The 12,384-nt window shown below is 34.0% G+C and overlaps 2 protein-coding genes across 2 annotated transcripts; one reads left to right on the plus strand and one right to left on the minus strand.

The window, feature by feature from the left end:
• Positions 1-2,233: 2,233 nt before the first annotated feature.
• Positions 2,234-2,970, minus strand: LOC111790981 (putative calcium-binding protein CML36). The gene has a single exon (XM_023672131.2). The coding sequence runs from the start codon at positions 2,953-2,955 to the stop codon at positions 2,413-2,415; it is 543 nt and encodes a 180-aa protein (XP_023527899.2). The 5' UTR covers positions 2,956-2,970; the 3' UTR covers positions 2,234-2,412.
• Positions 2,971-8,047: 5,077 nt separating this feature from the next.
• LOC111790722 (uncharacterized) lies at positions 8,048-12,292 on the plus strand. Its single transcript, XM_023671747.2, has 2 exons — positions 8,048-8,580; positions 8,675-12,292. The coding sequence occupies exons 1-2, from the start codon at positions 8,293-8,295 to the stop codon at positions 12,044-12,046; spliced, it is 3,660 nt and encodes a 1,219-aa protein (XP_023527515.2). The 5' UTR covers positions 8,048-8,292; the 3' UTR covers positions 12,047-12,292.
• Positions 12,293-12,384: the final 92 nt, after the last annotated feature.

Genomic DNA, 12,384 nt, shown 5'->3' on the forward strand with positions numbered 1-12,384 from the left:
ATATATATATATATACCTTTTTCTATTTATTTTTTTAAATTATAATTTCCCTTTAATATTTCATTCATTTTTCAACTTTTATAATCTTAACGGTCTTTTTTCAAATTGGTCGAATCAAATTAAATCGATAAATTCTTATCAATAATACGCAACTTTTCTGTAACAAAATGTTCAATATTTTCAATCAAGTGTTTGTAAGAATGATAGAGATTGTGCAAATCTGACAACACCAGAAACTGCAACAACATAACAGAAGTGAAGAAAAAGAAATCGGTCAAAACCACAATCAAGGCGAATACTAGATTTTGTCCAACATGACCACAACTCAACGAAAACAGTGTTAGAGACAAATATTCTCGAACAAACAACAAACGAACATAGTTGAACGTTTCAAGCATGATGAACCTCAAGCAACCAATAATACATGAACAGTCGAAATTCCTTAAGAAAATTGTTCAGGGCATGAGTTATATCTCGTGTTTGACAACGAACTCGACAAAAACCAATCAATTTGCAAAAATTTATATTTTTTATGGCTTCAATTTATTTTATACATCCAAATTCTCACCCACTCATCCTCATCGTATTAATATATATAATTCAATCAATTTTACAACCATTTATATGTTTTTAATGAAAATAAAGTAAATTATATATTTTAAAAATTGACTTCGAGTAACAATTGAGATAAGTCTACGACGTAACCGAACCTTCTAAAGCAATAAATTAACGAGAAACGGATTATAAAAACATAGAGAGAGACACAGTTTTAGGTTTGGTTGTTTTTAGTTGAAAAACAGAGAATTTATTTTAGAATCCTAAGTTTGGTCGAAAGCATGTTGTTTTCGCCCACCCATTTTCCCTTAATTTCCTCGAACCTTCCTTCTTCATTGCTTTCCCATTTTCATCCAAAACTATTATTATTTGTCCCACTTTTTCCACTATTTTTCTTTGCATAATTACGGCTTAATTCGTCACATTATTCATTTACAATAATTTTGGTAGATAATTATTTCACATATGTCAGTGGGAACACATTTTGAAAATGAGATTTTCGGTTTACATTGGAAAACAGAGAAGACAGTGGAGAACATTTTTTCTCCATTACATAATCGGGACCAGGGATGAGATTATAATCCTATCCTCCGTCCCTCTTCAACTTTTCGTCCTGACTTGCCTAATATTTTTTAGGATTGTAATAGTATGTTATAAATTTTTTAAATTAATAAAAAAAAAATTATGTTGTAATATTAAATTTAAAATTTTAAGAAATTAATTTATTGTATTTTTTTTATAAATTTTTAATTTTTTTTTACCTCCGATTATTGTTTACTTGGTTGAAAATAATTGTAGGTTAAAATAAATATGAAAATTATAAATTATTTAGGGGTTGTTGTACTTTTGAACTCAACCATAAAGGCTCGTAAAGTCAACGCAACAAAATTTTCAATGTCTCATAGGCATATTGCTTTTAACCTTTTAATGCTTCTTGTTAACTTATTTACTATTGGAGCGTGGTAACATTTTGGTAATAGTAAAATTTAATGTGACATTATTTAATTAAAATAATATTTTAATTTTTTTTATGGCAAATCTTGCGGCCACCGCTGGCACATCCCATCCCTTCTTTTTCCACTCTAATTTTCTTTTAAAATGCTACCAAATAAAATATATATATATATTCATTTTTTCTATAAAAAAAAAACTTGTAAACTAAAAAAATTAAAATATCTTTTAATTTTAATTAAAAAGATAAAAAAAACAACTTTATAATATTAACTTAATTTTGAAAAGTATTATTAATATCCTTTCACTTTTAAAAAACCTAAAAAAAAAAAATACCTTTAAAGTTTTTTTACTTTAAAAATAACTTTAAATTTTTTTAAAAAATCAAATTTTTTCTCTATATATTAATAATAATAAATTTTGTGAGTAATGACCCTCAAGGCTACTTATAAATTTTATAAATATTTTTTAAACATAATATTCGTGAAAATGATTTTTTAAATTTTCTTAAAATATTGGAAAGGTACTAATGATTTTTTTTTTAAAAATTAAGGATATTTTTAAAATAAAATAGTAATATTTTTTATAAAATTAAGCTTATTATTAAAAAAATTGAGAGGTAAGATAGAAAATATATTTTATTTTCTTATAAATAGAAGATTAATTGAAAAACGTGGATGAAAATATATTTTAATTAAAAGAGAAAATAAAAAATTGGAGGGGATGATTTGACCAATTATGTCGGATCCGACGACGTCGTTTTATATACTTTGGAACAACCGAGACAAATACAAGAAACGAACAAACTCCCCCTCCCTCATACACATCCTTTTTTTCTTTTTTTTTATTATTAATAATTAATTGAAAAAAATATATATATGAAAAGGGAGCGGGGTTGGTTGATGTTCAACATCTCTGGCACTCCATCATAACCGCGAAGTCCTCGAAGCACACGAACCCATCCCCGTTTTTGTCCACTCCGGCTATCATACGCCGGCAATCCTCCAACGTGCACTGCTCATCTCCCATGGCGGAGAACACACTAAAAAGCTCCTCCGCCGTGATTTTCCCGTCGTGGTCGGCGTCGAAGATTTCAAACGTATCTCGCAGTTCGGAGTGGCAAGGCGGTCCGACTTTGTCTACTTGGCTTATCATCATCTTGAGCTCCTCTTCGCTCGGCGGTTCGGCGCCGATGAGGCCTAGTAGAGCCTCCAGTTCCTTGCGGTAGTCGGTGTGGGTGTCGGAGAAGTCGGACCATTCGCCGGAGAGGTGGGGGTGCGGGTGAGGCGGTAAGACGCTGGTCGGGGAGGAGGATGAGGCGGAGCCGAAGGAAGGGGGCTCGGATTTGGAGAGGCTGGAGCGGTGCTTTTTGGAAGGGAAAAAGGATTTGGCGGTGAGTTTGGGGAGCTTCATAGTGAAGAAGGAGAAGGGGCTTTGATTTGCGGCCATTGGAGGGGTGAAGGTCGGGGTTAAATGGTGGGAGGAACTCTGCCATTGTACGGCCCCTAGCAACTTCCCCGAAACTTCCTTTCATCACTTTTTTTCCTTTTTTTTTTTTTTTTTTTTTTTCTTTCCTTTTATTATTTCCTGTCAACAAACGGTAAAAAAAAAATATATATATATATATATATTTAATATATGGTTCGGTTTGGTTTTTTTTTTCTTCCGGTTTGACTAATATTAAAATCAAACCGAATTTCCTCAACGGTAAAAATGGTTTGGTTTGATTTTTTTGATTTGGTTGTGTACCGTTGGTAATTAATTAATGATATATTTAAAGCGTAATGATATATTTAAAGAGAATATTAATATTATATCTGAAATATATATTAATATTCTCTTAATTTTTCTTATTGGTAGGTATTAGTTGCTAGTTTGTATCTTATTTAGAGCTTATCAATATCAACGAGAACACACCTTTGATTTCAATTCTCTTTTTATTTCTCATTCTTAACACGAGATTTGTATACACATTGCCCAACTATAGGCAACGTGAGTTAAAGTTGGCTTGACTCACTCAGTGCTGAGAGTGAGTGCTACACAATCGCCAAATCTATTGTTTAGAAACTGCGATTGTGATTGTTGGTATTATAAATGGTAAGTATTATTGAGCGATTTCTGTATTTTTTACTCATGGAAAATTGTCGCATTTATTTTTATTTTTTAATCTTTAAATTTATCTTAATGGGTTTGGGCGGGAGTCTATTCAAATGAGATGAATAATAGTTATTATCCGTTATACATTATCTATCATTTTATTATGTTAAATCGTATAATTTTTAAAAGTTTAGAAATCGAGTCGAGTTACATTAATTTTGTCTCGATGCCGTTCTTCCTAAAAGGGTGACCCAGCAACAGGGAATCCTTAGAAAACTGAAACTCCCCTGTTCGATATGTGAAACCAAAATGCACGTCGCAAATCATTTTACTGTCTATCCGAGGAAGAAGCAAATAAAGCAAAAGCCTCCGCTTTGTGTCGGCTTACCATCCATGTTGGAAAAACAAAAATCATTACAATAAAGTTTTTTTTTTTTTTTTTTACTGAAAAAGGCGTTAATCTTTTGTACTAATTAAATTAAAGAAATAGATCTCAATTATGGAAGATTCTTTACAAGTATATGTACACGTGGCAAGCCATGATTGGCCTTCGCTTTGATTCTTAATTCTTTTGTCCCTTTGAAACTATTTTATTTGGATTCGAGAGATATTGTTTTTCTTTATTTGATTTTTATTCGAGTTCAATAATTCCCAAAGTTCAAAGCTCGAAAGAACGGAAATTCCCGAACATTATTACTTAACAAAATTTGTTATTTTTAAGATGAAAACTAAATTTTACGAACACGCACCTACTGACGTCACTCTTCCACATTTTCTCTCTCGAGAAACTTCATTTTCTATTTTTAAATATTAAATAATAATAATAATAAATCTTAAAATTTAAATAAATTTTGCAAATATAATTATAATTAGTGTATATTAATTTACTTTGTATTAATCAAATATAATTTTGAAATTTATTAAAAATAGTGAAGGATTAGGTAAAAATAAATTAAATTTTTTTATTGGATTAATTATTATTATTATTATTATTATTATTTATTATGTTAAAAAGATTATAATTGAAGCATGTGGAAATTAGATGATGGGTTGGACACGCGAAGGACGCGGAATGTGTAATGGGGAGTGATCATACACACAATCACATCCAATCATTGTCTGAATTTTTTAAATATATAAAATATTAAATTATTCAATATAAAATCTTTGCTTCATTACTGTTTTCAGTACATTGAATTTAGATGTTTTTTTAATTTACACCAAATATAAAATTCCTTTTCATTAACATAATAATAATAATAAATACTTAAATTCTAAATTTTAATTATATTATATATATTCCTATAAATATTCCCTCGAGTAGACCAGACCAAAATACCTAGAATAAAATCGTCCTAAAAGATTGTGTTTTTTTAGAAAGCATAATTTAGTCATCGATACATTTTAAAGCTAGACGTTTGGTTAGATAACGTTTTGGGTTGAATTGGGTCGGACTAAGTTTTTTTTAAAATCATACCGATTCGAGCTTATCTAATCACATGGTTATCGCAACCACGTGGCAACCATCCAAGGTTATTCCCCTCACAGCTAACTAACCATCACACATGCCTATGCTCGTCACTCACTGCTATAACATAACAGTACGACCCAACTAAGGTTGAGTTGTGTTGTGAAACAATTTCAAGTTATTGGGTCTACTAACCCAACCAATCCAACATTTTGGGTTGGTCCATAATTTTTCTCGACCCAACCCAAACCAACCCATGTATACCCAATTAATTGATATATGCACATATACATTATAAATAGAAAATCACTATTTTCTCGTTCAAAAGATTGAATCACTATTTTTTTAAAAAGTATTGGAATATATTTTATATATTTATATTTGATATATTTTATCTTACCTTCAATATTTGGTTAGTAGAGTATTTTCTCTTATTTTTACGATTTAGTTTGTAGTTTGTATTCTATTTAAACGTTGGGAAGAAAATTGGACTTTAGATCCCACCGGGACTTTTGATCCTACCGTTTCTCAGACGTTCGATCCCACTAATGTTTCTCATTTTTAACATGATTCAGAGTATCATTCTTAACATGATATCAGACCATCATTCTTAACATGGTATCAAAGCAGGAGAAGAGGAAGAACAAACCAAACATGATATCAGACCATCATTCTTAACATGGTATCGGAGCAGGAGAAGAGGAAGAACAAACCAAACATGATATCAGACCATCATTCTTAACATGGTATCGGAGCAGGAGAAGAGGAAGAACAAACCAAACATGATATCAGACCATCATTCTTAACATGGTATCGGAGCAGGAGAAGAGGAAGAACAAACCAAACATGATATCAGACCATCATTCTTAACATGGTATCAGAGCAGGAGAAGAGTAAAAACAGACTAGAAGAAAAGTGACAGAGATAGGAATAGAGGACAATGATAAATTGGGATCAACCTTCACAAGATATATCATTCTTTTGATCCCACCTATGTTTCTCAAGACGTTCGATCCCACTAATATTTTTCATTTTAACATGTTATCAGAGCATCATTGTTAAAAAAAAAAAAAAAAAAAAAAAAAAAAAAAAAAAAAAAAAAAAAAAAAAATTAGATTTTTTTTTAAGAGAGGAAAAAGTCAATATCTTATATATATATATATATAGCTATGGAATAAATGAATTAATTAAGTTGGGTTGAAAAAATGAGATTTGAATAAATAAAAAATGAAACGTCATTATCTATTATTATTATTATTGGAAATGAAAGGAATTTGTGTTTTAAATAAATAAATAAATAAAGGAGAAAAGGATAAGTGTGAAGTATTTATGGAAGAGTCAAGAGCCACAAGTGGTGTGTAAGTTAGGGTTGAAAGTTCCACAAATTGGGGCGTAAATGAATCCCACACCCACTTTTCACCAACTACTCACTCATTTCACACTAATACTTTGGTTAAATCTAGTTGCTCGAGTAATTATTTGTATCATTAGATCACATTAACGATAGGTTGACTTATATTTTTTCGGTTAATTTATCCATCAGAAACATAATTGACGATAATTGTAATCATACTAAGGTTAACCATGATCTATCTATACTGTAGGCTACACAAGGAGTAGACCATCGAGTAAGAGATGGTTATATTACCGTGTTAGTAGTATTTTGTTATTCAAATCTCTATTTTTCTCTTTTTAAGTCCATTGAAGACGAGAGTGAAGTACAACAAGGCCATTTCTGTCCACCGCTCTTCTCACAGAGTCGTACGTGGACGTTACCGCTCATACAGCTCCCATCCAGCAAGAGAAAGCTGAATGAATATGGATAGATGCCCACATCAAGAACTTGGCACAGAGATTCTAAACAAGACTCAAGAGTTTACGAGCTGGAACTCTAGAACATGAACCCCCTATTCTCTGAGTTACTGAACAACCCACCCGTATTACCTTTCTAGTTCGTTATTACAGTAAACTCCGGACTATTACTGATGAACCTTCCCCTGAACCGATATGACAGTAACTGTTTATCGTTTCTATAATATTTCATTATAGTTTTAATCGTATAATTAATGTTGAAAATTTTGAAAGTAACACTGACACCTTTTAACTTTATAAAAAAAAATTTAAAAATCATTACCGTCAATATAAGAACAAACTCGTCTATCGACACCTCATAGATTATCATTTTTAAAACATATTACTAACCGAAAAAATATATTTTTAAATATTTAAAAAAAAAAATTGAAATTTTTAGGGCATTAATAAATTTTTTGAAAATTTGAAAAGTATTTTTAAAATCATATTAAAAAGTTGTTGTAGGGTATTTTTTAAATAAATTATTAATAATAAGTTTTCATTTTAAAACTAAATTTTAATTTTTTTAAAAAAATAGATATAATTTTATTAATTCAAATTAAAATTTATATAATTAAGTTATTGAACCTAAACTAGTAAGTGCATCCAACCACTCTTATTTGGAAGTCATTAAATGCAAGTGATAATATTTTCTTAAAAAAAAACAATAGTTATTAAAGGACGACACACATGTAGCTATTTGAGCTATTTCTACAATTTACTTATTGCGTATTTAATGTGATTATATATATATATATATATATATATATATATATACACGCACGGTAATAACAGAACAATTAGAGTAAAAACTGAGCTTTGAAGAGATTTATCGAAAAAAGTTGACAGTGAGAGTTGGAGAGATTTATCTTACACTCTTTTACTATATTAAAAGGAGAGAGGGTATAGTAACTAACTAATAGCAATTTTTGCTAACAAATGGTTGACTAAAGCAACTAAAAATAAGATATTTATGAACACATTTGTTACTAAAAATAATATTAATATTATTGTGATGCATGGAAGAACAAGAAGGGTTTGAGCTGTGTTGGTCAACCTGGGTGGGGGCCCAGCAAGGCTGGTCAACCAAATTACAGAATAAAAATGTAGACATAGGCCATGGCCTGGCAGGCTTGTGCATTTGTGCAAGTCAAGAAATCCTTTTCTTTACTCACATTCAAATCCGTCTTCGAATTCTCGTCCGCAGACTCCAAATCTCATCAATTCAATACAATAACCTTCAGATTTGCTTTCGAGGAACGATTTCAATCCTTTGTTTTCCTCGCTCGATCGTTGTTTTTCCTGAATCTATAGATCATTTAGGCGCACAGAATTCAGATTTCTGAGTCTGGTGTGGCTGATTCGAGAGAATGATCGACGTGGATTCTCATCATCGTCGGCATCATCGTCACTCGCAATCGGAAGATGATCGCAGAAATGAAGATGGAATCCCGAGCTTGGACAAATCAACTGCTGGAGAAGGGACATCTGAGTTCAGTTCCGGTATTGTTTCGTCCTCGTCTTCTTCTGCTTCTTCTGCTTCTTCTTCTTCTTCTTCGTCAAGCTATGGAGATTCTACTACAAATTCTGTTTCTGATTCGTCGCCGAATTTCATGAAGACCACTAGGAGCTCGGAAGCGAGAAGAAACTACTCTCAGGTCTGTCTCAGATTTCGATTTCTTGTTTCTCGAGTATTTGCGATTGATAATGGTGGATTTTGTAGTGAGATTTTGAATCTACTGTTTGCAACAGAAATCACTGGCAAGCCGCTCTGGTTCAAAGCCTACGAGGACTATGGCGAGAATGTCGAGTTCTAGATTCAAAAGGACATTGATAAGGAAATCTTCCGATCAAGGAGAATTGCAATCTCCGGTAAGTTCCCGCAGATCTAAATTAGGGAATCGGAATAATGGACAAAAGAATAGTGATGTTTCTGCGGTTTATTCAAAATCAAATTCGGTGATCTCGGGGATAATGTTAACTAGAAAGGCATCACTAAAACCTGTGAGGAAGTTCGCGAAATTGGCTGCTTCCAAGTCTAAGAAATATTCCAAAATGGAAATGTCTGAGTTACATCCAGAATCATGTGTTGAAAAGATGACTTGTTCTTCAGCCCTCAAGGGTTCTAAGTTTTCTGATAACATTGAGATCCAATCTGGAGAAGAGAAAGAATCTGAAAAACTTGGTGTAAAGAAGATTTGTCCTTATAGTTACTGTTCCCTCCATAGTCATTCTCATAGAAATGCTGCTCCATTGAAGCGTTTCAAGTCCATGAGGAAACGTGCCATGAGAGCTCAGAAAAACAAGACTGAGAGCGAACCGCCTTTTCGAGCCAAACAATCTGGAAAACGGAAGGAAGGTATTCAAGCAAGCAAAATGGTGAGTAGAGAAGGACTAGTAGCTAATGAGAACACAGGCAAACCGGTATCCGCTGTAGAGGAAGAATTCCGTCCTAGTGTTCTTATGGATACCGATGCGAAAGGGAAAGATAATTTTGATGCAGGCGAATGCAGCAGCTTGATGGAAAGTTTGGGCTCTTCTGCTGTTGATTATGAGCAAATGGGATGTCAAAGTTGTCCAAGTGAAGCTGGTGAGAAGCTCAAGGGAGATTTGGCAGCGGAAATGGATAGTCTATCGCGTTCGAGCTCTAGCTCGAGTATCAGCTTAAATATTACAGCAGAAGTGCAGGAGATTAATCCAAAGTATGTCAGAATGTGGCAGTTGGTATATAAGAATGTTGTGGACAGCGACTCTGCCAATGCTGATAATAAACTACCTGTTCTTCAGGTGAAGGAAACATCAAAGGACGTTGACAACAAATTGGTATTAGACACCAACTCCAGCTCCTTTAAGCTTGTCACCAATATTGATCAGGAAGGAGCAGATGTGTCTCCTGATGCAGCTGCCAATAGAAAACTTGAGCTCTTCAAGAGGGAAGCTGTTAAGTTAGTGCAAGATGCTTTTGATAGAATCCTTCTCCCGGAGATTCGAGACCAATCCCCTCGACCTCATGATGAGAATTCAGGAGAGAAGCTGTGGGGAAGGATTCCGGCTGAAGTTAGAGGATCAAGCTTCTTAATGCCTTCTTCCAGTACTCATTCTGCTGGAGAGGATCTTGCACAAGATCGAGACGAAATGGGAACTAAAGTCGAAAATAAAACGTCCATGGAAGAAAAGAAAACAATGCCAATTGAAAACATGTCAACAAATAAGTCAGTAGCTAAGGGATGGAGTAACCTGAAAAAGCTAATCCTTCTCAAGAGATTTGTCAAGGCTTTGGAGAAAGTAAAGAAGATTAACCCACAGAAGCCACGTTTTCGACCTCTTAATCCCGACCCAGAAGGAGAGAAGGTTCATCTCCAGCGTCAAACGACAGAAGAACGAAAAAACAGCGAGGAATGGATGCTTGATTATGCATTACAACAGGTTATCTCAAAATTAGAACCAGCTCAGAAGAAGAGAGTTTCTCTGCTTGTAGAAGCTTTTGAAACAGTTCTTCCATTGCCTGGAGTTGAGGCTCCCATCAGGACCAAAGTAGCTTCTCCTGTAGATTCTCAACAAGATCATGGAGTTTCTGATGGAACTGATAAAGAAAGCGAACGTCAAAACGGTGCTGATGATACCGTTCTTGGGAACTTTTCGAACATGAAGAACATTTTCAAAGCATCTGCAGGCCAAGCAAACAGTATTACCAAGTTAGAGAACCAGAATTCAATGACGTTCTTTAATAAAGATGAAGCAAACTTAGAATATCTTGAGAAATCAGAACAAGATCAGGCTGTTCATGAAACTACTGGTAGAGGGTGGCGGCTAGTAGGGGACATTGCTACTCGCAATCGCGATAAGGTAGAAGAAGAGATCACTGTAAAAGGAGGCTATCCCATGTCGGTTGATATACGCTTGCCAGAGGTCAAAGATGCCATTTTAGATAGTGAGACCTCCAAGAACGCAGAAGACACTAGCCATCAAGAAGTTTCAGTGAATGGAAAGCTTCTAAAGATTTCTAAAAGGGTAATTGCACGTTTAAACTCGGAACTACTTCATAACGGAGATCTGGAGCCTGACCAAACAATATCCAAAAACGATAGTTCGATCAGCTTAACCGGTGGAGTATCTGATACATCCAAAAGCCTCTCATCAGAAGAGTATGAGACATCAGCAATAGCTAGAACCCTCACTTCCGAAGAACACGAGAAATCGAGCGAAGTCAATAATTTCGAACATTGCACCTCAGCAAATGAACTACTAGAAAAAACAAGGGCGGTTATATTCGATAGAAGTCGGATAGCTCAATCGAAAGCTGGTTCCACACAAGCAGAATCTGTTTCCAGCAATGGTGAAGCAAATGCAACACAGTTCGAGCCAAAAAAGAATGCAAGCATGTGGTTCTTGATATACAAGCACATGGCTTCGAGCATTGATGCTAAAGATGGTTTGAAACCTCTTGTCAGTCAGGAGACTAACAAAGATGAAAAGGAATTTTCTTCAAGAAAACAAAACAAGGAAATGGAAGACGGCTTTGTGAACGATCCAGACGTGAAGCTCCGATGCATCGAAGCAGTAAAGCTAGTAAACGAAGCAATTGACGAAATCCCTCTTCCAGAAAACAGTACCTCACCCGACGATCGATCATTCTCCGACAACTCGAATAGAGACCAAGCATTAGAAGAGAAACAAGACGCCTCCGAAATAACAGATAGAAGAAAAGAGGTACACAATACTACTGATTCTAATAGCGAAGAACGAACGGTGAAGTCTGTCGATACGAACAGCCAGGAGGAGGATGGAAAAGAGCAAAACATGGGAAGAAAACACAATCAGCAAGTTCTAAAGAATTGGAGCAATCTGAAAAAAGTGATTCTTCTGAAGAGATTCATCAAAGCAATGGAAAAAGTAAAGAAATTCAATCCAAAACGACCAAACTTTTTGGGTGTGGAGCAAGATGCAGAATCAGAGAAAGTTCAGCTGAGGCATCAAGACACAGAAGATAGAAAGAATGCAGAGGAATGGATGCTTGATTACGCACTTCGACAGGCCGTGGCCAAGCTCACTCCTGCTCGTAAGCGAAAAGTCGACTTGCTCATACACGCTTTCGAGACCGTTAATCCAACAACCAGAAAGTGAGAATCCTACAAGTTATTTACTTCCTTTCAGTTCTTTATTTCATATTATTTTTTGTGTTTGGTCTGGCAGAGAAAAAGGGTTACTTCCATAGTTCATATATTGTGAAATTTGTTGTGATTTTGAGAAGTTTGGAGAGTTGGATTGTGAATATGAAGAATAGCACAAGTACTTGTAGATGCATCAGATGAGCTGTATGCTTCACTGTCTTCATCCTTCTTTGCTATATATACTTCTACATGCACCAGATGAGCTGTATGCTTCACTCTTAAACTTAAAAAAAAAAAAAAATATATCTAAAAAATATTAAATTCTTATTTTTTTTTTTTCATAAGACGATA

The sequence above is a fragment of the Cucurbita pepo genome, chromosome 3 (assembly GCF_057944985.1).
Source record: "Cucurbita pepo subsp. pepo isolate OVF chromosome 3, ASM5794498v1, whole genome shotgun sequence".
NCBI classification, from domain to species: Eukaryota; Viridiplantae; Streptophyta; class Magnoliopsida; order Cucurbitales; family Cucurbitaceae; genus Cucurbita; species Cucurbita pepo.